Source organism: Platalea leucorodia, assembly GCF_965183815.1.
Source record: "Platalea leucorodia genome assembly, chromosome: 2".
NCBI lineage: Eukaryota > Metazoa > Chordata > Aves > Pelecaniformes > Threskiornithidae > Platalea > Platalea leucorodia.
Window position 1 is genome coordinate 122,875,129 of NC_138824.1, and position 26,117 is coordinate 122,901,245.

Sequence of the window (26,117 nt, forward strand, 5' to 3'; positions counted from 1 at the left end):
TTTCCTTGTCACTATTTTTAGAGAAGTTAATATGCCGACATAATAGTGCTATATGTTCTATGAACATGAAACAAGCTCCAAGCTAAACAGCCAATACAGTGCAAAAAGGTCCTTTTTAAAAGGTCTAAAGAGTATTTTGCATATATTGCATGAACTGAATCTTAACAGCAGTCATGAAGTCTGTCATTTTGATTGTGGCTATCTTTACACTTGCTGGTAAGTACAGGGTTTACTTAGCATCCCAGCCAAAATGGAGTCCTTAAGAGGAAAAGACAGATCTGGCAGCAAAGGTCTACCATGGAAGAGCTTTACCATGATTTAAAATGCCAGATGAACTGTGAAATGCTGCAGTTCTAACACTGAAATTTTGTATTTATTGCAAATTAAATTATAACTGTGTTTCCCACAGTTGATGCAACTGTCTTCAGCTCAAGTCCTACATCAGAAACAGATTCTTCAGGCAAACCAAGGTACCAAGGTAGGATTTTAACAGCTATGGTATTTTTATTTGGGGGAGTATATGAAGACTGACCTATCTTGCAGCAAAATTGTCTTGTTTGGTTATTCAAAGGCCAAAACTTTATTTGATTCTGCTTCACTTTAGTGTCAGATGAAAGGGCTGTAGTGCAGACCATCAGCATATTCTTGACTAAATTTTACTTCTACTTTCTTCCCTGCTACCACCTCCCAGTTTACAGTCTTGCCCACAAACATGTTGTGGCTCTTCCTGTATGCCAGCAGTAGTACAACTGCACACTGTTCACCTTCCACCAAACCAAATGAAAATCTTCCTGTGGGCTTGCAAACATACCTGGAGGGGTATTGCCCCAGTAGCAGTGCACCTTACCATAAGGGGTATATACCCGTCATATATGCCTCACCTCTTATTCCAGGCTGTGCACATTCAGATAGTCTAGCAATATGGTAATATATACTAGACTAGACGATAAAGTAGTCAAGTTGTTGCTGTTGCAGTAATCTAGAGAGTTTAGCAAGGTGAGATGACAGGAAGAAGTGCTTTTGTACCGAAAGATTTTTTCCGTTTTTTTTCTTGGTCTGGTAAGAGACACTGCATTTCTGAAGACACTGTGTTTCTTGCAAGAGCTTATTCTTTACATCCAATAGAAATTTTACTTTTAGAACTAACGTGTTTGTCTTCAGTAATCTTCCTAATTTTGATGCAGAGTACAAGATGTTTGCCTCAGAAGGTTTGTTTCAAGGTTTGGTCCTGTACCACTGAAAATGGTTAAGATTTTGACAATCACTTTAGAAACTGCAAGTTTAATGATGGAATGACTCTGGACTAAACTTGGTACTATTTCTGGTGAAACAAAGTGGTGATGGGCATTACATCTTTGTATTAGCATAGTACTCAAAAGCTGCAAATGGAATTGTAGTGTCATTTTACTATAGAAGGACCAAAGTTAATTGTCCTATTTTATGACAGAAGTTAATTCTTTCAAACAGTGCGTATCACCCACTAATGCCTTCAGAGTGATATTTCATCAGTGGTGCCAATGGGAAAGGTGTGAAGGCAGTGCAGATTCCAGCTCTAACAACAGTAAAAACCCAACAAGCAGCTTAATATTGAATATATGGTTTTTATTCTTGAACATTTATGTTTTGACTTTGACTTCTTTTAGTTGGTGCCCTGAGATGGAAGTTGTGCACTAGGTGAAATGGCATTGATATTTTGTAAAAACACTCTGTATTGAATAACAGCTCTTTCCTATTCCTCTTAGCCCCCCATGTCAAGTACATGAAGAAGGATGATGATGTGCCTTGCTCTATCACAAGCTCTCTTGAACATTTTCCTCAAGAAGAAGCTGTCAGCAAGGAAGAACCTACTCATCCTCCACAAAATCCTCCAACCAACCTCACAGTGGTGACTGTTGAGGGCTGTCCAACTTTCGTCATATTAGACTGGGAAAAACCAGACAATGACACTGTTACTGGTTGGTTTGATTTCTTTCCTCCATTGTATGAGAATACAGTATTTCCAGCTTATTTTTACTTACACAGTGGTTTTATGCCATGTAAAAAAGACTTTAATCCCAAGGGAGTCTTACACCCCAGTGCTTTTATTTTGTGCTACTGTCAACTCCAGTGTGGATAAGAAAATGCTACTAGATTAGAACGAGATTTTCACAACTATATCATTGGTGTCAGCGATGACATAAAATATACTTAAGAAGTATGACTCTGTATCTTCTCTTAATTTTTGGCTTCTCTGTCTGCAGCATCTGGTAAGATCTAGTCAAGAAGTTCCAGCAATGCGACAGTAGTCTTTATTATGTAGATGCATACACATAATGCAGACATCTTTCTTGACTTGAGGATGTTATTGATCAATGGGCAGGACACAATGAAACCTTATATCCATCTAGTACGTTAGTAGAACTCTGCCAACATAATGCTTGGTGTACCCACCATAGGGTCACCAAGTTCTAGATGTTAAAAGAATCTGTTTTTTTCAATTCCAAAGGAAGGTTTTTGTATTGAGAACAAATCCGTGTGGGTCGTGCAGGAATCAGTACATAGACAGGTAAGCATGCAAGACGACCATTCATAATTTTTCTGTCGTCTTCTGTATATCAATACAAGCTTACCAAAATTTAACATTTAACTTAATTAACAACTGAAAATTATGGTTCTTCTGTACTGTCAGGAAAATGGCTTTTGTTTTTACCATGGACGTAAAACTTTGATATGTAAAATCACTGGCTCATCACAGCCATGACCAAATGGATTTGGCTGTGTTACATTACAGGTGACTAGAACAGATAAGACTAGGAACTGTGAGGACTAAGTCTTGATCATTAGCCATTCACTTTAGCATGTAAGTGGGATGTTTTCAGGTGTTGTATATGCACGTCATGAGAGATTTCAGTTCAGGGGTATATTTAGGTGACTGTCACACGCAAGGCTGCTTTCTTCCCCAAATTAGTCCTTCCTTGATTTTCTAGAAATAATTACTAGGTTTAGCTTCTATTCTTTCTTGCTCTCCCTGCCATTTTGAAAAATAATAAATGCAAATCCAAAGGGACACTCAAAACAAAAATTAGCCTGCACTTCTTTTTTCTGGGAAAGAGGAAGAAAGTTAGCTCTTTTGCTGGATTAAAAAGGGAATAAAAAGAGACTGTAGGCTAATAAAAAGTACTAACAAGAGAGAAGAATCGTTACCTGGCTTGCCTTCCAGATGTGCTTCATCCTGCAAGAAAAGGAAGTGTGAGCTTATTGCTAACCTTAGAATTAGGCTGAGGATAGGTTCTCAGTGAACAGTTCTCATTCCAGGCAGTTCTGCAATGCTCCTTTTTGTTCAGGGAAAAGCCTTTTTGGTGCTGTTGTCATTTGGAGGCCTCCTCCACAGACCAGTCCTTAGCTTGATTAGATCAGGTAATGTCATTTAGTCTGCTCGTTTTCTTGGAAGTAGATGTGCTGTTTTTCTTGAGTATGTTAATGAACCCACTGCAGCACAAGCGTTTGTATTGCAAAAATAGAAAAACGTTTCCACTATCTCCGGTAAAACTGTCAGCATGCATCACCTAATGATGAGAGCAAGGCCTAATTGCCTTCTGATACTATTTCCTTTCTTTTTCAATGCATGTTATGAAATACAGAGCAAGCAATACTCACTGTTTCTTCTGAGACTTTAGGTGGAAACCCTTTCTCTGTTCAGTTGTAATCAGCATTTATAAAAGTTAACTTCCCATGAGGTTTCTTCTCTTCTATAAGACTATTCTGTGATAACTGAGACACCTGGTGTACCCTTCCCCATTCCAGAAAAGAAGATTAAAACCTTCTGCAGAATATGTGACTAATACCCATTTTACTTCACTGAGAGAAACTTTAGTTTTCAATCTAGCTATCTTCCTATCTAGATGTAACAGCTTTCCCATAAATACCATCTTCATTCTTTTTAACTTCAATATTTAATACAAAATGTTTGAAATCTGTGGCTTACAAATACTATCATTGAGCTTGTATCCTTCGTCTTAACTTCAAAAAAGTACTCGGTTAATGACTCATCCGAGGACACTTTCTGAATTCAAGAGAAGGCATTGAATCCCATTTTCTGAAAACAGTGATTACTTCATATTGGCACCGGTATGAACATTACTTGTTTAGACACACTTAAATCAAGTTTTCTGTCATCTCTTTTTATTTTTGTAGTTTATACGTGTTTTTTCAATCATCTGATTTAGGCATCACATCTTTTTTTTTTTAATGCACTGTTTCAGATAGAACTGCAGAAACAGAAAATGTAATTTGTTGAGCCGTTTTTTTTGAAACGGTTACTTTGCTTGACTTTTAGCTATGCACAAGGGGTTTCATCGTATTAGGTATTCCTAAAAACAAAATTTTACTTCAGTAATGGAAAGGTCTGACAAATAATAACCAAAACAGTGATCAGGCTTACCTCCTTGTTTTTGTAAAGGCTGCAAATGTCAGGAGTCAAGACCATTTTGCTACTCCTGTTGTGTTGCCACAGAAATGTAGGGCAGTTTGTTGTCTTGTTCACTGAGACTCATGCACTGAGTAACAAGCACGTACTGAATGCGCTCAGTAGTTCTTTGTGCATGTGTATGTGCACGTTTGCATGCCCATTCACATGTGCTGTGTTTTCTTTTCCAACTTGAATGAATTAAAAAGTTTAAATCACATATTGACTTGGGGCTGGCAGAAGGCAGAAAGATTGAAATCCTGTAAAGTTACCTACTCATTCTCTATCTGGATGTACCTGAGGCAGTGGATATCCACCCTCTCTCCCATGCTTCCTAATAGACATAATTTCTCTAATGAGGCTTAATTAGGGCAAATAAGGGCTTTTGCGTGGTTTTTTTCTCTATGGTTCACTAAGCCCTTGGTGGCTATATAGGAAAAGGTCTTTGTTTCCAAAAAGGAAATGCATAGAGAGAAAACACAGATATGTTTTATTTGTATAAAACATACTACATACTAGCTATCAATGCTCATTGCATTGGGGTTCCACGTGAACAAATGATCTAAAGTAAAAGCCCTCTACTTACTTTTTTTATTATTATTATTTTTTTCCCTCTCTCATCTGAGACGCCCGTTCCTGCAGGTCCATGAGTTTGTTTTTAAGAGGCAGTCGCTGGTCTTTTGCTGTTCATGGGTGACTGGTTTAGAAGCTTGGAATTTTAGAACTTAATTTTTTAGGGCTGCTCTGCATTTCCACTTAATTGCATTGTCTTACATAATTTACCCCGGCGGTTTTGATGGCTGCTTTTTGCATAGAAGATTGCAAACGAAGCCATAGTTGCACAATTGAGGTCAAAATCAGCTTAATTTGTGTGTGTATGCTCATCTACATACACATCTCCTACATTTACTGGGAGTGAGGATCTGAGAGTCCAGCAACAATCCAAAGAGGTTTTTTGCAGGTGTTTTCTCTTTCTGTGTTGACAACAAATGGGTGTCCTTGTACTGAGCACTAAAAAATTTATTAAAAAAAAAAAAAAAAAAGCCCTACAGCTTGCTAGCATTTAGTTAAGAACTTCAAAATGAGTAGTATCATTAGAAAAAAAACAGGAAAGAAAGTAGTTTTCTAGAGGTTTTGTAGCTGTTGATAGGTGGTCTCTGTCCTCACAGATAAATACCTGCTTTATTAATTGTGCTGTAGATCTAAATGCTCATTGCAAATGTTCTTTGAAAACATTCCCCTTTTGCTAGCTTACAATTAGCAAAGCTGCACTGGATATTATAGACAGGTTTTAGGAAGGGAAAAGGAAGGGGCTGGTGGGGTTGTGAATTTCTTTGCCAAGAGAGGAAAATCAGCAATATACTCAGTGTGTTTATTAGAAGAGGTTGTTATGAATCGGGACAGAGGTTGCCTGCTAGAGAGAGACTGTATCTTGGATAGGGCTATGACTGAAGGGGTATCTTCTTCCCAAACATCTGTTGTTAATTCCCTGTTCAGAGCATGGCTTATGCTTGATGATACATCCCAGTGAGATAAAAAGAAAGTAGTGAGACCCTATAAATCATACAAATATAGAAATAAATTTCTGCAGACTTATTTCATTGTAAACTGGCAGATTCCCTAAGTGCACAATCCAAGTTAGTTGGGCAGTTTCCTTTGGAAATCTTAAAAATATAGGTCTTATTTTAGGTTAATCAAGGTTTAAGCATTTAGAAACTGTACTTTCATCTTTGATACTTTTTCATTCAAACTGCAGAATGCTTGTACTTATTTGTGTTTGGAATTTTGTCACTAATGTACCTTGGGCAGAGGTGAGATGTTGAGTATCCTCTATCCCATAATTGAATTGTGAGGAAGGTGAGGGGCTAGGCACTCAGCAATCTGGAATTGGATTTCTCTTTCCTAATCATTTTAGCATACTAATGTCCAGACTGTTCATACAAGATGTCCTTACAGCCTGTTTAGACAGTAGGAGTGGAAATCAGATAAGAAAAGAGAGAGCAGCAAAGAAGCTCAAGTCAGAGCTGTTATTTAAGCAAATTTCTCTTTACTGTAATTTTCCAGAGTATGAGGTTGTGTCAACTGAAAATGGAGCAAGTGATGGTGAAAAGGAGAAATCAATTATCACTACAAATCAAACCCATTCTACTGTGGAAAACCTAAAACCTGACACAAGGTAATTAAAATAATTTTCTAAGTTAAACCAACAAATTTAGACTGTCAGCTGTCTGCCACTTCAAATGAAAATTCATATGTATATAAGACCAAATTGGTTTTACTCCTGTTCTGACAGGAAAATGGTATGCTTTGGGTCTGCTTTCTTTTAAGTTAACAGATAAGACACATCTGAGGAATCTTTAGGAAATTTCCAAGAGTATTTATGGTCTGGATAAAATGACCTATTCTATCAGAAAGATTAACGGTCAAATATAAGAAAATGTACTGCTTTTTATAAAAAAATCTCTTGAATTCAGCAAGTAAACAAAGAAGGCGAACACAAGAAATATTAACATGTTATGTCAGATCTAGATTTATATGTACAGTTGTCTCTGTCTGGGGTTTAAGGATGCTCGGCACAACTGATGTAGGCTGCTTGCTTATTTAGATGGATGTTCATTCATATACTGGAATGCAAGGTGGGCCCCTGTACAAAGCTTGATTATTGCATTGCAGCATGGAGAGGAAAGATACATTTGTCCTGTATATGTAGTTTTCTTTCAGCGTCTTGAAACAGCTGGCAAGTTAAAAATGGGTCAGTGAATTCCAGTTGGTGGCGTACATGTCATGAAACTAGTCCAAATAAGCATTATCATTCTTTTTAAAAAAAAAAAAAAATCATAAAAAATTACTCTTCTTTTTTGTGGTAAAATTCAGAGCAGAGAAGAAAATCACTTGTCCTTTGTGTTGCTTATTGATTGCATCAGAAAGTTAATGAATGACACGTTGTTTTTTTCCTGTAAGACTATCCATTTGGCTTTGGTAACTGGATTTTTCTGTTTCAGATAAACTGTTCTTTTCTATTATTATCCTTAAATTGGTAATACCACACAAAATTCTGCATAGAACCGATCTTGAACCTTTATTTTTAGGCAATGTGTGGTTTAATCTGAGGGTGTTGGTTCTTCGCTTATGTGCTTGTGACCAGCAGTTCCTAGGAGGAGGAATGAGGAACTATTGCAGAAAGTAGAGGGGAAGTGAAGGGAACTGGAAAAGAAAGGCTAGGGGAAATTGTGATACTCAAAAAGAGCTTTTTTGAGAGACTCCAAGACTCATGAGATGGGCTAGAATTGCTGTGTATTGCATCAAGAATATTTCTGTTATTTCTTAAAGCCATGTGGCTTGTGGAAGGGTGAACTGCTATGAAAGGGTGAGCTATGTTGTTCTGTCTTGTTAAGAGACCATGAGGATATGTTAGCGATACAACTGGAGACCATGCGTCCGTTTCCTCAATTTCTTCCTCCATCATTTGAGAAGGCGTAGAAGAGACAGCAAGAGAGTATATTTCTGGAATAGCCACTAAGAAAGGCAGTAGGTGCTGCTAAACTTGTCAGGCTATGCTGTTTGTGTTTTCATTTCAGTTCTGCTTTGAAATAATGCACTTGCGTCCTTGAAAAGAACTGTGCGTTATTAATGACATTATCTTCCATTACACACTTGAACTCTTCCTGTGACATGCGGCAACAGAAATGGGATGGATTTGGTTAAGTGTAGAAAACACATGGAAGCAAAGACAAGTCTTTGATGCTGAGAGCAATGTCCAGATGGCCAAAAGAGAAAAGCATTTTTAGACTGCTCTTTTTTCAGAAAAGAAGCAAGGTGGAGGCAGGCAGAGCCATCTAGAACCATCAGAAAGGTCATAAGGAAGGCAGGAGCTATGCAGGAGCAGATAAGATGGTTTTTAACTTTAATTAGTAACAATTCTGTCAATCCTATGCGAGGACTTTCTGGTTTTGGTAAGCAAGAGCAGATCAAAGACCATGGAGAAAAGCTATCTTTTGGGGCATGGATTTTGTTACAAGAAGCTAGATAGGAGATCAGTGCAGACTGGTGGAGGCTGACTTAAGACATAAAGGGATAACTTTTCCCTGATGAGGTGGTGGCTGTTACGCCTCCTGCCAACCTCAAAAGGGAAAGACAGTGAAAGTCTTTCTGGATTCAGGAGGCCATCACCCGAAATTGGAAGCCTTTGATATAAATTGCAGTGGTGCATGTCCCTCAAGTCTCACAGGATTTAAAGGACGTAAAGTCCTTCTCAGAGTGGCTCTGTTCGATTAAACTCCCATTTCAAAACATGTGTTTCCTAATTTTGAGGACACCTTGAGAGTTTTGACAGAAGCACAAGAAATTGTGTACTGTTACCATGTGAATCCAGGCTTTTTGGCACACTAAATTCAGGGAAAATAAGAAAGTGATTAAGACAGCTGGCATCATTTAGACGGTATCAGTGTTGCAAGGAATGGCACATGTCCATAATAAAAGTCTCCTGTCTGTCAGGAGCTGATTGCTCACTAGATGAAGAAAATGGACCTGTGGACAAAACTGACTGGAAATAGGAGGAAGGGAGACAATGAGACACAGCTCAATAAATTAATTAACAGAGTCCCTGAAATGTCTGCAAATTAATCAAGTCATACATTAGGACTGGGAAGCAGACTTTTCCGTAACTAGCCTTAAAGGAAAGAGCTGTAGAAGAGGTGGAGCCGGAAAAGAAACTTGGAAGAGAAAAAGAAATCCCTCTCGCAAATAATCAACATTTACAAAACTACCAGCAAGTATATGGAAAGACAGATGCTCAGTAACAGAAGGTGGATTAACTGGGGAAGAACCTCTTGGCCTTGAAGTGCTTTGGAGAAGCTGACAAGCTGAATTGAAGAGTCTATTTTTTCCAGCTTCCCTGAAGCCATGAGTGAGGCTGTGTGAATCCCCCGTGCTGCTCTGAAGGTTCAGTGCATCCAGAGCTGAAGACAGTTCGGGACAGATCTAAACCAGACAGACCTAAACAAATGCTTTCCAAAAGGAATAAAAATGTTTGCGCATGTGGTATCTCAGTCTCCATGGGTAAATTTAAACCAGAAAAATCCTATGGCAGCAAGAATTCTGTAATTCTCCAGATGCGTGCTCTTGAGGAGCAGTACATGACAAAGATGGTCTGCAGTCACGTTGCCCGAGGTCTATCGTCCTGTTGAGGTAAATCAGGTAGGATACGTTAGTACCTGGCCCAGAAGCTAAAGAGTTAATCGCCCACATCCATGAGGAGGGAAGCAAGACAAACAACTCTTCAGGGTGAAGGGGGCAGAACAAGCAGCAGGGCAAAACTGGGTGCATCCAAGCCTGCCAGATCATGCTGTTTGTTTGCTTTTCTCTTGTACATTCTTCTTTCAGATAGGTCATACTGCTACACCTCTGGGAAGCTCTGCAGTAAGCCAGACACCCGTCTTCCTTTGAGCTGGCCTTCTGACAAGGCAGCTTTTAAAGATTAGGAGCTAATGGCCAGACTTTGAATATTTGAGAAATTTGGACAGTGTTAGGGAGACAGCAATGAGAGTCTCTTACAGTCTTTCATGAAAAATTGCATGTGTGACTGCAACTGTCAGTAAGTACAAACATAGACGTTAAATGGGATACAAATTTCTCTGAATCAGAGGATTATCATGTAGTATTCTCTGTGTCCATTTAGCTGTCTGAAAAGTGAGTAGAGTCAGAAAAAAATGCACTGGCTGAGAAAGGAGTTCTGACTTTCAGTACAATTATCAAGTATTTGGTTTTAACAAAATCATACCATGCTAATACGGAAATGAAAATGGACTTCCGTAGATGTACAATAACTTGTGAGGGTTACTTTTAAACAAACGAAGTTGTATATATTATGGCAGTTTGTTGTATCTCTTTGTCTTACAATATATATGCCGGCTTTATGTGTTCTTGGTGACTTGATTGCAAGACATCGAGACTCTGAGATGAAAGTAAAACAGTGATTTGAAAATCTGTCTAACTGTGAGGACATACACCCTTTAAATAAATGTGGGGCACAGTCAGCTGCTTTCCTACACAACTGCTTGATTTAAAAAAAAAAAAAAAAAAAAAGGTTCTAAAGGCTCCTGTGCAGTGTGATTTTGTTGGAGCACTGAGATCCGTATGGTTTTTGCCCAAAAAAAGGCACGTTGTATCCATGCCGTTCTCTCACAGTAAGGCATGCCTGACAGTTGACAACATCACATTCATTTAAAGGATTTTTCCTTATAGGACGAGTACATTGGCCTCTTTTTCACCTGGAGAATTGCCAAATATGGTGCTTGCAGGATTTCACTGTCAGATGTTAGAAAACTTCTGATAGTTTAAGTAACCTGGAAAGTTCAAATCTTGATATTCATTATTTGGTTGGTCAGAGTTCTTGAAACTGCTACTGTTCCTGGCACTAAGCTACTGTCTGAGTCCAATCTAGAATTCTGTTTTAATTTCATCAGATATTTTGCTTTTGATTGTGACTTTTACCTGAAATCTCTCAAAGCGTGTAGTGTGGTTATGCTATGTGAGCCAGATAACTATATATATCCTTCTTATACAGATAGTTAATCGGATATAACTGGTGCTTGAAGAGCAAAACTTTGTCTTGTTTTATAAACGTCTTCTGCTTAAACATTTCTATTATAGATGTGCTTCTGTGATCTAATAGTCACATATACACAGCTGTTGATTACACCTTGGTACTGTAGTTAACTTTTGTTACCCTTTGCATTATTTCTGAGAATTTTAGAGTAGATCCAGGTCACATTTTACTCATCCCGCTTTTCAGTATCACACTTAAACACACACCAAATTTTCTGCAGTTTTTGCCATCTTTATCCTTCAATTAGTCCTTGACTTGTTAATGAGTAAAATAGCCAAATTCCATTCATCCGTCTTTATTTTAGTTAGTCTGAACCAAGTACTGAGCTACTCAGTTTTTACTCTGTTGTTCAAGCAGTGAGTGTCTGTAACTGCTGCGCTTGTTGATTGACCCTGAGCAACCTCATGTAGCTTTTAAGGCAGCCCTGTTGTGAAAAGGGGCCTGGTCCAGATAACCTTCACAGGTCCCTTCCAACCTAAATTATTGTATGATTTTATCTTAGGGGTAGTTTCTGATCTTGTAAATCTTATTTTCACCTGTTTTCTTTAATGCAGGCTGAGGCTGTTTTGTATATTAGTGCAAATGTCATTCATTTCTTAGCAAAGAAAAATGAGAGAAAGGGATGCGCTAGTATGAACTAATCTGTCAATTTAATTTTTCATTCTCCACGTGGAAATTCTGCAATCATTATACTGAGAAAACTGTCACAGGTTTTTTTGAGAAATGTACCATTTATTCCACTTGGAAAACAGTCAAAGCCAAACTAGAAGACTGATTGTTTTGGTCAAAGCAATTACAGTCTAGCTTCCAAGCAGTCATTTTGAGGAGTGAGACCTATAATATTCCATCTAACTTGTCATACAGGGCCCTTGTTTTTGAGTCTCCTTACAAGGCTGCTGACACTGGAACTCCTAGGTTCACTGGCGTACCCGGGACTCTGTGCTCTTTATCTGTTCTTAGTTTTACATTAAAAACTGTCCTTAAAAAGAAAATATTGCAGTAACTTCTGCTATGATAGTAGTCAAGCAAGATCTCCGCTGTGTGAGTCAAGGTAAGGTCATTATCCACAATTTTCAGTATTTCCCTCCTAGAGGTGCTTGCTTGTAATGAACCTTGGGAGGCCTGAGGTAGAAACAGGCTTACTGTGTTTTTTGTTTTCTTCGTTCTGTCTCTATGTAGTAGTGATGGTGCTCATCTGCATCTTCTCCTTTGTTAAAATCGGTTTCACTGACCTGCAGCTTTTCCACGGACCTTTCGTAGCCAAGCATATTAACTGCAGATGTCATTACTTTTTTGCTTCCAATTCTATTTTCCCATTTCCAAAGGAATTTTAGGATTTTTTTTTTTTTTACTAGTTTTGGAGTTTTCTAACTCCTTAAAATTGATTTATTTTTTTTGAGTCTTCCAGTCATCTGATACAGTATCATTTTGACTTTTTCTGCTATTTCTGCTGGTTTCTCTGCCAAAATATGTAGTTATTCTTATTTCTGTATCCCTGCCCTATCTTGAAATATTTTTTTTTATTAGGTGTACATTTCCTCTTTTATTCTGGTGGTTTGTTTAAGGGCAATTAAGTTCATAGCACATACCACTAGTGTCCAGGAAACTTTGCAGCACTAATTTCTATGCAAGCCTTCAAAAAAGAGTCTGAATATTGTTGAAAACAGTTCTCATGCATGTTTGTGTTGGCAATAATTGGAAGGGAGTAAAGAAATATATTAAGACTGCAGTCAGAGATGTGCCAGATAACTCTGGGGAAGTTCAGGTAGCCATTACAGGATGTGTCCCACCAGCCTGCCGGTGTCGTTTTTTAATAGAAAAAAAAGCATTAGTAAGAAACAAAAAGCCTGTGATGCTTGCATTCCACAGCTTTGTAAAACTTCCCTTTAGGTACTGATCCTTTGCCTGGTTAAGTATTTGGTGATTTCAAATATACTTTTCTTCTTTTTAAAAACATTTTGGGTGGTCTCTTTTGGACTTTTGGGTTAGATTGTGTCCCAAGGCAAAGTATGTTTCCAGCCGTGAGGTGTCTTGAAGAATATAAATAACAGGAAATGTTAAAAAAAAAAAACAAGCCCCCCCCCCCAAAAACAACCCCCCCAACCAAACAATGAAACAACCAAAACTGTGAAGTAAACATGAAATGTGTAGGATATACACATGTACCGAACTGTTTTTATAATCTGAGTAGATGGTTTCCTTCAAAAGTTTTTTTTCATGTGTATTACAAAAGGTATGAAACAAAAGAAGAGAATGTTACTATAATTTTTTCTAAGGCCATACCAAGGAAGTCTTCAGCCCTCTACTGAATAAGCTTTTTGTTCACTTATACACAATAATTCATACCTACCTGCTCATGCTGTTATTACCATTATCTAGTATTGTTTTGTGTTGCAGTTAGCACCCAAAATGTGCTCATCACATACAAGAAACAAAACCTACCGATGCAGAGAGCTTAGCTTTTGTTAACAGCAAGGGTCAACAGATGAGAACTACAGTGAAAGCTGCAATGCAGAAAAATGCAGAAAGTGGCAGAAAAATGCTGGAGTTTTGTACTCTTTATTACAAAAGTAACAGATTTTTGTACTAAATTGCTGTTGATGTCAGGGTTCATGGGTAAGCATTTCCCATTTCTCTCAGCCCTTCTTCCAACTTGATTAGGAGAAAGACTCCTCAAACAAGCCCAGCACTTTTTTTTCTTTCTTTCTTTTTTCGTTCCCTTCTCTTAAACCCAGTTTTATTTGCTATGTCTGATCATACTGCTATCCAAGCACACTCTGCAGAGACAGAGAAGCTCTATACATTAAGGCAGTCCTGCATGATTGTCATCTAACCACCAGCATCTCCCCAGCAATTGACCTGAAGTCCCAGGACGGTACTCAGCTGCTCCAGTCCTCCTATTATGGTGAAAATCTCTCTTCACCTATTTTCAGTTCTGCAATCTTCAATCTTCTCCTTTTGCATGATTTGAAAAATGCAGGAGCAGCTGCGTCTGCCAAAGTTCCATGTGGAATAGCAATTTCCTATGGTGGAAAAATACGCTCTGCACAGTAATTACTGTAAGTCAAGTCCATTTAATCTGCACAAGGACTTTTATTGTCTTATGCAGTTTGGGAGGATTTGGGAGGCCTAGTCTCCAAAGTTTGTAGGGTAGCAATCTTACAGATGTTAGAGGTGTGACACATATTAGATTGCTGCATTATATTGGGTAGCAGAGTTTTTTGGCATGATAGGCACAGAGATATACAGACTCCAGAGATATACAGACTCCAGAGATATACAGACTCCAGAGATATACAGACTCCAGTATCTCATTGTAAGTCTAGCTAAGAGGTAGACATGGGATAATCATTATATAGCTTTCCTATGTCCCTTTATTAACTTTGCCCTGCATACTTTCTTGAACCTCTAAGCATTTTTTCCCCTCCCTTGTGGTTTGTATAGAAGTGCATAAGGTTGCAGCAGGTACCCTTTTTTCATCATTTTATTTTTATTTTTCAGATCTTTCACCTGACACACAAAAAGGGAGACTTTAAATTGTTTTTCTATGAAGAGAGCCACACCATGGCTTTAAAATTACAGTTAGATCTGTAAACTCTATCAAATCGTGAGCTCAGTCTAACTTTTCCTTTCTCTCCCTTTCAGTTTTTAGTTAACTAGTTGCTTCTCTTCATCTCCAAAAGTGGTTGTTTGTTGCTCTTTTACTGTTGTACTGTAAAAACACCTACCACAAAACTGCAGAACTGTATATATTTTAGTTTAAAAAATGTGCTCTTTAACATTATTAATAGGACGCTCCTCTAATTGACTAAGCTGAACTTTGGACATTTCTTTATTAATTTCCTTTTCTCCAATTTTGTTTATATGTTTACATGAGCTGAAATCTCTATGTGTAGATTTTAGTTCTTTATTTCAATCTTGCCGTAATTTTCCCAACTGTGGTTTGATCTTTTGCAGAGATCCCAGTGGTCCTTAGACCACAATTTGAAAAAACACTGCTTGGAAAATATTTAGTCTTCAGTTCTTGTTTTGGTCTTTTTATGGAGTTAGAGAATTGATGGGTCCAAGTTCATCAACTTGTTTTTTGGGAACAGGACTGTTTCCTATGAAGAACGTTGCCTGATGCAACTCAAAGTACGGCATATCAGCTCTGGAGGATAATATATTTGTACAAAACTCAGCAAAATATTTAAATTTGTTTCAAAATCCTCTACCATCTTGTCCAGCCTGTGATTTTCTGCCTGACAGAGGCATGTAAATCCTGCTTGCAAAGTCTGTGAAACCTTTATATGCTCAGGTGGGATCCGGATGTGCTGACTGTAGATCTTTATCTTTAGTTCACACTTGCCTGCATCATTACCTTCCGAGTCCCTGCAGCTGCCCAGTCCAGTTCCATAAGAGCATTTCACCTGCTCAGTTTTTGTCCTTTCCTTGTAGCCAATCCTCTGGAGCCAAAAAACTCTAGGTCTGGAACCCTAGGCAGTGCTCTTCATATTTCCCTTTTGATTTCATACAAAGGGACATAAACAGATTATCATCATCCATAAGGTCAAAACATAAACTCCCAGTAAAGCAATAGTACATGCTATGTTGAGCTATCAATGATCAAAATTACAGTAATAGCTCTAGAAAAGGTGTTCCTGCTGTGAAGGAAGCAGGAAAACTTCTTCGGAGTGTTTTATCTCTAGGCATGCATGAATTTGTACATTGTCCAAAATGTATCCTCTAGCTATACTTTAAAACACCCAACGTATTAGCAAAACTTCATTTATGCTTCAGTGATTCTTCAGAAGGAATCTCCAACTGCTGTGCCACAGTTCTCTGGATAACGACCTTTCCTACCAGATGAAAACGCTTCCTGACCAAAAAAGTTACCGTACCACATGCCCAATGTGAATATTAACTGCTCAGATCGAGTTTTTAAAAACAAGTATTTGTTTAAACAATTTGAAGTTGATTATGAAGAAGATTTTGTGTCTAGAACTTATTATTTAATTTAGTATTTATTTAATGTCTCCCTCCTGCAGTAGGGTAATATGAGTTGCTCAAAGTGGTCTTGCAGCATGTTGGAATAAATGTTAAGATTAGTCCAGATAGACTTTTTAAAGCTCAAAACAAGCCCATGTTTCACTTAGAAATATCCATGAATTATCCACAATGCATCTGTTCAGCATACCAATCTTTGTAAGTATTTCCCTTAAAAAAGAAAAGAAAACCCTAGAAATAAAGGCAATTGCTTATGTAAGCAATTTCAAAGTTAAATATTGTCTTAGAAGTACTGTGGATGGAAAACAGTTGCTTGGTACTGCATGATTAGTCCACTGAGGTTAATTAGCGAGCTGTTCAGGTTTTGCAGGAGCCAAGAAGAGGTAATCCAAAGTTTGGATTGAATTAATCTGTCTCTTGTAGGGACTTGCAAATGGAGTTTACAAATTTCCAACTGTGCAGAGAGTGGTATGGGTTTTTTTTTCTTTAGAAAATTGCTGTTTGGAAGCAATTTCAGCCATACGTTACAATGCTACGCTATAGTCATGAGCTACCAAGTTATCATTGGTAAGTGATCCTTCACGAGCCAAGAGCTGGATGTTTAATTGCCCACTTCTGGGATTCTCATTTTGCTCTAACTCAGGGCCCATTTTCCAAGCCTAGAGTCCTTTTGACTCGTGTCCTGTTGATCTCCCTCGCTGATGAAAAAATGCTCTGTGGTAAGAGAGATTCACCAGGTATGCACTCAAAGCATATGAAAAGTCTCTCTGTAGGTGGCATGCGTGGGACAGATTATTGCTTATAGCTCACAGGGAAGGCATGAAGAGGGTGCTGTTGACTGGGTATATACATGCTACTCATCAGGGTGCTTTGGTATGGAGGACATGCAGGTCCTACAGGGAGGCACTGAGCCGTTGTGGAGCAGTGAGAAATTCCCAGGTGCTGCCAGCCTGGAGCCAGGAGAGCTGAGAAGCGGCTTGCTGGGGTGGTGCGTGCTGGGAGGAAGGAAATACAGAGTTTTGCCTTGATGTGAGATCTTAGCTGTGTCCAGTGTCCACTTTTTTCCCTGCCTCATCCCTCTGGTGTCTTCTGTGTAACATTTTTAGGTTTGCAACTCTTTCAATAGCTGTTTACCTAGAGCTTCTAGTTGGAAGTTTCAGCTGAGCTGCAGAATTAGAAACCACCTTGTCTTGCCTGTCCATCACTGTTAATCAAATACTGAGGGGTGGGAGAGGCTTAAGCAGAGGAGCCTGCCTTGGATTTTTTTCTTCAATCTCGTTCCATTTTCATAGCACTGTGTTTGGTTCCCAGCACAGCTGTGATGAAAAGAGATCATGAGATAACTACAGTACAGACTGGTGTTGTGCGACATTACTATGAAAAGATAAGAAAGAGATGCTGCACAGTATCTTTTCATTACTTCATGTATTTACTATTAATGTATATTCAAGCAATTGGATCTTTGCCTTGGCTGAGCTCCTGTCCTGGAAGACATGCCCTGTGTTTCACCACTGGCCCTGTCTGTCACTGTTGGTGGGCCTGAGAGGCATTGAATTGGAGGTTTGTGTTCTTACGAATGTAAAATGTGCAAATAGCAATGTGCGTTACTCAATCTCTGCTTATCAGATTGCTTCTCACCTCACCTGAACTGCTCCCTTTGCTGGAACTGAAACTGGGTGTGTGAGAGGAGACAGACTTAAACCAGTGGTGCGTTAAATCAAACATTAATAGTATGCATGCAAAGAGTTTTCAAAAGGACTGGCAAATTATGTGTTCAGAGAGGCCTTATGCAGTTAGGACAATGATGTCTCAGTGTTCTCAGACCAAGAAATGAGGCCTTTTTGTTCTTCTCCAGGAGGCGAGAAGCACCAAGGTGTGCGTTGGCAGTTTGCTTGCTCCAGATTCTGAAGGAATGCTTGGTTTGCAAAATTATCATCTTTTCTGTTTTATTCCCCAGTTACGAATTCCATGTGAAACCTAGAAACCCTCTTGGTGAAGGTCCAAGTAGCAATGTTGTGACATTCAGTACTGAATCAGGTAAGAACTTACAAAGGTCTGACCATCATCTACAGTGTCTCTAGCATCCATATTTGTGGAATATGTGAAAGGCTCTCTTGCTTCGTTTTGCGCATTTGGTCTTGCTCTTTACTATCTCCAGATTGGCTTTTTACTACTGAGCATGTTACAGTAGTGCCTGAAAGGTCAGCCTGAGATCAGGGCTGTATTGCCTGAGGATGTAAGATGGCCAGACTGCAAGAGAAAAAAACAGGAGCACTGTGTTGGTGTTCATTATGAAGAAACTAACTTTATCCTTAGAGAAGGCTCAGTCACTTAAGATTAATATTCCTGACCTTTTTGTATCTATCAAACTCATTAATGACTTCTGGATGGGGAACATAAGGTTTTTCTTTGGGCTGGTGTGTTTATAGCACTTCTGCTACCTGCTCAATAAGGCTGCTGTATACTACTGATGTTTTTTGGCTGATATAAGGATTGAGAAATAGCAGTTGAGAAAAGTCAATGTCTCAGTACGTCCTCTTCTATCCTGCTTACTCTTCTGTGAAACTGTTGAGGTGTGTACAAGCCTATTTTGACTTATAGTTGGTTCCCGAGTTAAGTCCTGTCTGACTCAGAGATGAGAATCAGAGAGTGCCTTTGCTTTCCCTATTCCAGCTCCCCACGAGGCTAACTACAGTTGACTTGTTGACTTTATACAAGCAAGATACCATCTTTTGTGTAGAATTGTTTATTGCTTGATAGTACTTAAGGACCATAAAAAACACAAAATGGATTTAGCCTTTTTAAACGGACTTTCTCAATCTGCGTTTTGAGCCAGGTGCAATAATGTAACAGTCCTCATCTAGTGCTGTCACTGATGGATGAGAGTTTTGGCTGAGCAAGGGATTACTCAGGGAGGAGTTCAGACTATGCCACACATATTTAAAAACTGTGAATACACTCTTTGTAATCCTAGATTGTTAAAACTGAAAAAATGTTTATGCCAAGTGCAGTTTTCATGAATGACAAGGCTTATGTTCTGTCTCCTATTTAGCTTGGACAAATTAAGCGGTCAGTTTTATTTTTTCTTAATTGCGCACATCCATTTCTCACTTTTGGGCTTTCATAGCCAAGTTTTGTGTGACGAGTATTAGAGAGGGATCCTGTTTATTATTTAAGTTTTGAAATTGAAATTTTAAAAAAGATGCAGTAGAATTGGTTTTTGCTGGTTACAGGTTTAAACTCTTGTTTTTACTAGAACTGTGTTTGACTGATGTTGTTCCATAAGTCAGATTTTTAAAAGCTCATTGATACTGTAGTTTCACATAAGAAATTTATTTCTTTTAATTTAATTTAATACAAAAGTGAACTTTGCTTCCAAAACTCTTTCTGTTTCACAAATTATAGCTTATGTCAACTGTAGAAAATCACTTACCAATGCTTTTCCATTGAAATATTGGGAAAGTTCATTTTACAGTGTCTGATTGAATGTTTGTTTTCTTCCCCCAGCGGACCCAAGAGTGAGCGAGCCAATTTCAAGTAAGTCTTTTATGTATAGTATAGTGTCTTCTGATCAGGAATTTTTTCAGAAACGAGATAGCATGATTTTCTGAGGGGAGTGGCTGTCCTGCACCAATTAAATGAGTTATAGAATCAAACAGCATTCACACATGATTTCTCATCTTCCACCCATACCCCTGGTAAGGAATTCATGCCAGGCTGCTTGTTTACTTGAGCGGAACGCGATCAACGTGATGTGGTTCTCCCATGGCAGCTGGGATGGCTTCTAACCAATGTACACAAATGAGCCAAGGACAACCTCATATTTTCTCAGCCTTGTCATTAAAGCAAAAGAAAGCTCTGTAAAATGAGCAAGCTACTCCCCACTTTTTAAAGTGAGTTAAGAGAGCGCAACTCAGAGGATACTATTTATCTGCCATTGTGTTTTAGAAGAATGTTCTGCTTGTGAAGGCTTGATCCCGCTTTGCTTTAGGCCACTTACAAGACTCTTGCTGTCTTCAGTGGGAGGTGGACTGAGTTTTTGAAGAACAGCTGAGATTGCTCAAGCAAATTGGGCTGCTTTTTGCATTTGTAATGGACATCACTTTGACAAACACTGAGACACCATTTCTTTCCACATAATTCATGACACTTAACTTTCATGTGTATTTTTGTTAAATCACATACAGTTTGCTGCAAGTTGGCTGTCCTGGCTTGAACCCACTGAAAAACAGTGACTGTATCACCCACTTTGTAATGAGAGTTTTGCCAACACAGAGACCCCCAACAAGGTTCTAGAATGAGCTTATTCCAAACTGGCACCAAACACAGAGAGCGGAAGCAGTTCACTGCATCAATCATATTTGCACCCTTTGGTGCCTCCCTGAAATATCTTTCATGTTCAGAATGCAGGTGACTGGTGCCATGGTGCATTCTGCTCCATCAGGGTTTCTAATTCTATTTATTTGAATGTATCTGTTGTACATAATTTTGTATGCAGCATCATACTTCAGCCTCTTTCTTCCTCTCGTGCAGTGGGAAAGGATGCTATCTGGACTGAAATCCCATTCAACTCGGACACCTATTCAGAATGCAAAGGCAAACAATACGTAAAGAGGACTTGGTATAAGAAGTTCGTAGGTGTGCAGCTGTGTAATTCTTTGAGATACAAGATATACCTCAGTGATTCACTTACAGGTAAGAGACATTCAAATCAGTGTTGTCCACATTATACACTCCCTAAAGATACCATGGTTCCAGAACTAAGAGCTTTAACAAGACGAGCTCTGCTGAAGTGTAATCAGGTATGTTTAATCCGGTCCATAGACAGATAAATCGTAAACAGTAACCTGCTTGTGCTCAGTAATCATTGATGTGTTTGATACTGAATTTTCAGACTCAAGAGTTACTTCTCTGTGGTGATCGTCCTATTTTAAGCACCTGTTAGTATCCTGGAGGGTCATACAGAAGATTGATAAAGATCAGGTCTCTGCCAGTGAAGAGCATATATTATAAAGGTGCCAAATTTGTATTTAAAGGATAGCCTGGAGTAGTTCTTAATTAGAGGATTAGGACCTAATTTTAGACCAGGATTAGATTCAGTCATTCCCATCCCATTTGGTAAACATCTGGTTACTTCATTACTTGTGAGGCTTACAAATACATGACTTCAACCCTAGTCAACAGGTTTTACTCACCTGCTTTGACATTTTTGTTTTGTTTTCACATTCCCCATTTTTGCTTATAATCTCTTCCCCCCCCGCCCCCCCTTCTTTTTCTTACATTGTTTTATTACTAACAGCAGCCTCCTGGCCTTATCTTCTCAAGTTTTGTTCAGTGTCTTAAGGTCACTAGAGTGTGATGTATTTAAGACCTGAACCAAGTGACACAGTATGTGTAAGCTGGAGGAACAGCCTGTAAAAAGTGGCTTTCAGTTAGCTGACAGTTAAGCAGAACTTTGCATCTCATGTAGATTATACAAGCTATATTTAGAAATACATTAACTTCTTATAATCCATTCCAAGCTCCTGGCTTTCTTCTGTATGAGGTCTTTTATCAGAGGTGCATGGACAACTCTATCCCAATGGCGTTAGTATGGGATCCAGAGCACGAAGAATATCATACAACTGTGCACGGGAAGTGTCTTTTGAGTGCAGGTTAGGCAGTATGTTCATCACATTGGATTGAAATAACAAGGAGAAACTGTGGCTGAAAGAATCAACTTTGGTAACCCAAAGCTGCCCCATCTCAGAGCTCAGCACCTCACAGGAGCAGGGCTCTGCTCTCTGTCTGTAGCAACACGGAGAGAAAAGAGCAGGGGAGGGCAGGGCAGCCCATGCCGACAGAATTTTAAGCTGCCCAGCCTCGCACCCGGCACCATTCTCCCGTGAGCAGACAAGGAAGGAAAGCCCTGTCGTTAATAGTCAGTACAATACTTCATACGTAAAGAATATCTTGGCAATTATGTGAATAAAAGAGACTGTTTTGAACAGAGGTATCATTCATTCAACTGTTGCTGTACTAACCAGCTGTGATCAAATGACAAACACTGGCAATGAGGCATCGTGTATCACAAAACCAGCCATAGAGGAAATAGCAGTGCTAATCTAGCAGGACTAGACTTCAGCCCTAAATCAAGTGAATTAACACTGCAGTGAAAGCTACTTCAATCTCAGAAGAAAAATTTAATATATCAGGAGCCCATTTTCCTATTTTCATTAGATTGTTTTTGTTCTTGCTGGAAGGGTGGTGATTTAACTTGGCTGGAGAAAGATGATGGTAGCCACATTGTATTCGTTATACTTGCTAAGCCTGGTTCTTGCTCTTGAATTGTTACAACCAGTGCTGACCGGTTGTCACAATATTTGAAAGAACTGAAATATTTCTGTAGAAGGAAAGCTGCTTTTCCCCCGTTTCCTAAGTGAGACTGTCATGGCACAGGCCTCTCTAGGCGAGTGAGAAAGTTTCCAGTTCGAAGCCAAACTCTGTTCTGATGTTACCTTCCAAAGCTTTGCTGTTTAAGCAGCATAATGATCTGGAAACTTGGGTGCATTGCACAAATGCTGTTGTATAAGGCAGCCAACAGCCATATCTTTGCGTGCTGTTTTTTAGCATGAATTTATACTTCTAGTGTTGCAGAATTCACAATGTATAAAGCAAAGATGGTATCTAATTTTCTTAAGACCACCCATAAAGGAACACTGGGGGAAAAAAAATTACCTTATGCTAGAATTGCTATCCCCAAAAGAGAAAGATTAATCAACTCATTTGTTAGCTAAATGTTTTTGAGTGTGTTCCTTTATTATGGAAAGAATTGGGCAGTAAAATTAATAGTCACTGAGAATGCTGCTAATTTATGTATAGCAATTGTTTGAATTATGCATAGGTTACGCTGTGGGCCAGAAGAGTATGTGTGTATCTGAAAGTTACTGTTCTTGTGTTAACCATAAAAATATCTGTTTTATTCTGTCTCTCATGAAGAAAAACTGATCTATGTTACACATGCCAGGACTGTTCTATAAACCAGCATCTACTGCTGACCTCATTTAACAGTCCTCCAGAGCAGTCACTGCAGGCATTCCAGAAAAGCAGGCCACCTAAAAAAAAGTATTTATTGAGGGGAGGAAAAAAATAAATTCTAAGTGTGACCTTCAACAGCCATGGAAAAAAAAAATGCCGTTTTGGGCAGCCTGAATGTTCTTAATTTCAGACCAAAAAAATTGCTGAGAGGAACTCCCTCTGACCAGTTCTCCTATGGAAAAAACATGCCTGCAGCCAAAACTAGATAGTAATAAATAATTTTCTAAAGCTAGAGAAGAACTGCATGCACAGAGACCGTCAACTGGAGGTGAGAATTTTTGGCAAAGTATTGATCAGATCACAAAAATAGGAGAGTTTATTGGTAGGCTGCTCTTTTATTAATGGCCCTTTAGGGAGCAGTATTACAAGCCACCTCACCATCTCTCAACTGGCCAGACTGGCACAGATTCAAGGCTACAGCACACCCAGCATCTAATGAGTAACTGGACTTTCTGCTTAGCTTATACCTGAGTACTGAGCCTATTTCTAAATGCTCTCACCTTTCCTTTTAACCTCACAACCAAAGGGTGAACATATTAAGAAGTGGTGCTGTGAAAAGAGTGTAGAAAAAACGGTGAGTTTATCTGAAAATGTTTCCTGCCAAGACTTGGGAAGAGAAGGTAGCATGCTTTCCTCCATCTTCTGAACTGAATTTTACTAATGTCTTGCAAGTCAAATCAGTAAGTAAAAGCATCTCTCTATCAAAGCTCCTTCACTGCGAGTCCTCTTGTTAACAGGACGAGCACAGCCCGTAGCGTCAGCACACGCTGCATGGGCCACTTGAGACCTTGTTTTCCACTCACTCGCAGTCAAGTGTCCCGTTAAGCGATCCTGCAAATAAATACACAGGCACACTTCATGCTCTGGATAAGCAGTTACTATACCGAGGTCATCTATTTGTTAAAGGATATCACTTGCACATACGTGTTGTAAAAATACGATGATTTATAAAACAGGCCTTGGCTGTGTTATGAGGTGGTCTGTTAAAACATCTTTGAAGGTACTGGGGGCTTCCTGACAGGGAACCAAACCTGCCTGCCATTCAAATCACTAGCAAAACGTACCTCAGTTTCGATACAATCAGGATGAGGTTCTAGGTAATAACAGAATTTCACTTACTGTATGAAATGTAAGGAGGGGAAAAAATACATTCGGGCGTAGATTTTGGCCTGGTAATGGGGCACTTTTGTCTGCAGCCATCAGCGCTGTACTTGGAGCATGCACATAACGTTCAAATTGCAGCTACAGATCCTGAGAGGAAAAGAATCGTAGCGTTCACCTTGGCTTCCCCACGGAGCGAAGAGCGCAGCCCATTGCCTCCGGTGGTTTTTGGAAATGGCCCTCACTGAACGGGGTATGGATTTTCAACTTTGCTGCTTCTTCGCTTTCAGGAAAATTTTATAACATAGGAGACCAGAGAGGCCATGGAGAAGATCACTGCCAATTTGTAGACTCATTCTTAGATGGAAGGACAGGACAGCAAGAAGATCTACCAGTCAAAGACGGTAATTCCTTACCCCTGTCTCTAGCAAACCTTGGCCATTCCTGTGTGTGTGTGTTTCTTTTTCCTGCCGGTGGAGTCAGCGCCCGCTGCTGGGCTGGGCTGGGCGATGGAGAGGCGCTACCGGCTTTGCAGGCAGAAGAGAGTCGAGAAGTTTTTGAAGATGAGCAATGGCTTATTAAAAGAAGGTTATGACTGGGGTTCTGTTAGGTAGTAAACAGCCTCTCTCCTGTTTAAAATGTTCCAACAAATTATTCACAGTTGGTATTACATATTTAAACCCAACCACAAACTGGAGTTTGCAGAGAGGCATGAAGTGTTATGTTCAAACTAGCAAGGTTGATTTAAAGTGCAGTAAATCATGAGCGGGGCATTCAACAGCTTTGTTTAGTGCTAATGAGAAACTAAGAAGTTATTACTGGAAAATATAATTCATGCTGCAGTAATTCTGTGTGCACTAATTTGAACCGGGTGCCTAGAATTCCAGTCTGGTCTAAGTGGGCATGGGACTGGATGTCCTAAACGCAGCTGTGGCCTGCTTGCCTATTTTTCACGTGGTTCTGAGGCTCGAGCATAACAAAATTGTACGTCCGTCAGCTGAACTCCCGCCTTGCGTGTTTGCAGCAGTGCCTGCGTGGGGCAAGAACGCGGGCTGTATTGATACACGCGTGCACGCCGCGTGCGTCATGGAATATTGTACTGAGAAAAATACCGAAACGGTTTTCAGTACGGTATCGGTGTGTTGCCCAAACCTTCCCGTCTGTAGCGCTTCATTTATAAAGCACCTTACAGCGGTACAGAAATGCATTCAGGTAGCTGTGGGAGAGTAAAGCGAAGTGCCTAAATCTTCCCCAAGTTATTCCAAAAAAAAAGTAGGTGAATGATCTGAAAGGTGTTTGCTTATGTGATTTTTTTATTTTTTTTTCTTTTCAAAGAGGGCTTTGCTTTTCCTTTCCCAGTCAGTGTTGCCCCTTTGTAAAGGTATTGTGTTTGTGTAAGGGATTTTCTGAATCCAATTTGGCATCGCCAGGACAGCAGACCTCTCGGTTGTACCAGATTCACTTTTTTAAAAAAGATTTTATATATAAAAAAAACTTTTTATATAAAAAGCTCACTACCCCAGCTTAAAAGACATTTAAAACCAATTTGTTTTCAGCGACTGGATTTAATTGAGTGGATTCATGAGCTACAGTTTTAGAAAGAGAAAAAAAAAAAAAACCAAAAACAAAACAACAAAACAATCAAAAAGCCCCCCGCTTTTCTGTAGCTTATATTTCAGTAAATGAAGTGAACAGCGGGAAGAGCAGACAGGTTGCCCATCGCTGCTCAGTTCCTCCCTGGCTGCAGCGAGTTCTGTTCCGGCCAGGAGGAGCTGCGTGCGTTCGACCTGCGGCGCAGGGGGCACCCTGACGGCTGTTCCCCGTTAGCTGCAGAACGGCATTTTGCGCGTGTCTGCGTGTGCACGCGCATGCTTTAGCCACACGTACGTTTCTGATTATTAG

General features: G+C 39.4%; 1 protein-coding gene across 1 annotated transcript in view; it reads left to right on the forward strand.

Moving 5' to 3' along the window:
- ABI3BP (ABI family member 3 binding protein) overlaps positions 1 to 26,117 on the forward strand; it is a gene marked incomplete at its 5' end in the record, with an annotated part of 167,248 nt that overhangs the window by 138,440 nt on the left and 2,691 nt on the right. Inside the window, 7 exons of the mRNA XM_082332100.1 lie at positions 410 to 478; positions 1,743 to 1,955; positions 6,509 to 6,620; positions 17,995 to 18,074; positions 19,545 to 19,574; positions 20,571 to 20,732; positions 24,506 to 24,619. Coding sequence (XP_082188226.1) covers positions 410 to 478; positions 1,743 to 1,955; positions 6,509 to 6,620; positions 17,995 to 18,074; positions 19,545 to 19,574; positions 20,571 to 20,732; positions 24,506 to 24,619 — 780 coding nt within the window. The remainder of the gene's footprint in view (positions 1 to 409; positions 479 to 1,742; positions 1,956 to 6,508; positions 6,621 to 17,994; positions 18,075 to 19,544; positions 19,575 to 20,570; positions 20,733 to 24,505; positions 24,620 to 26,117) is intronic.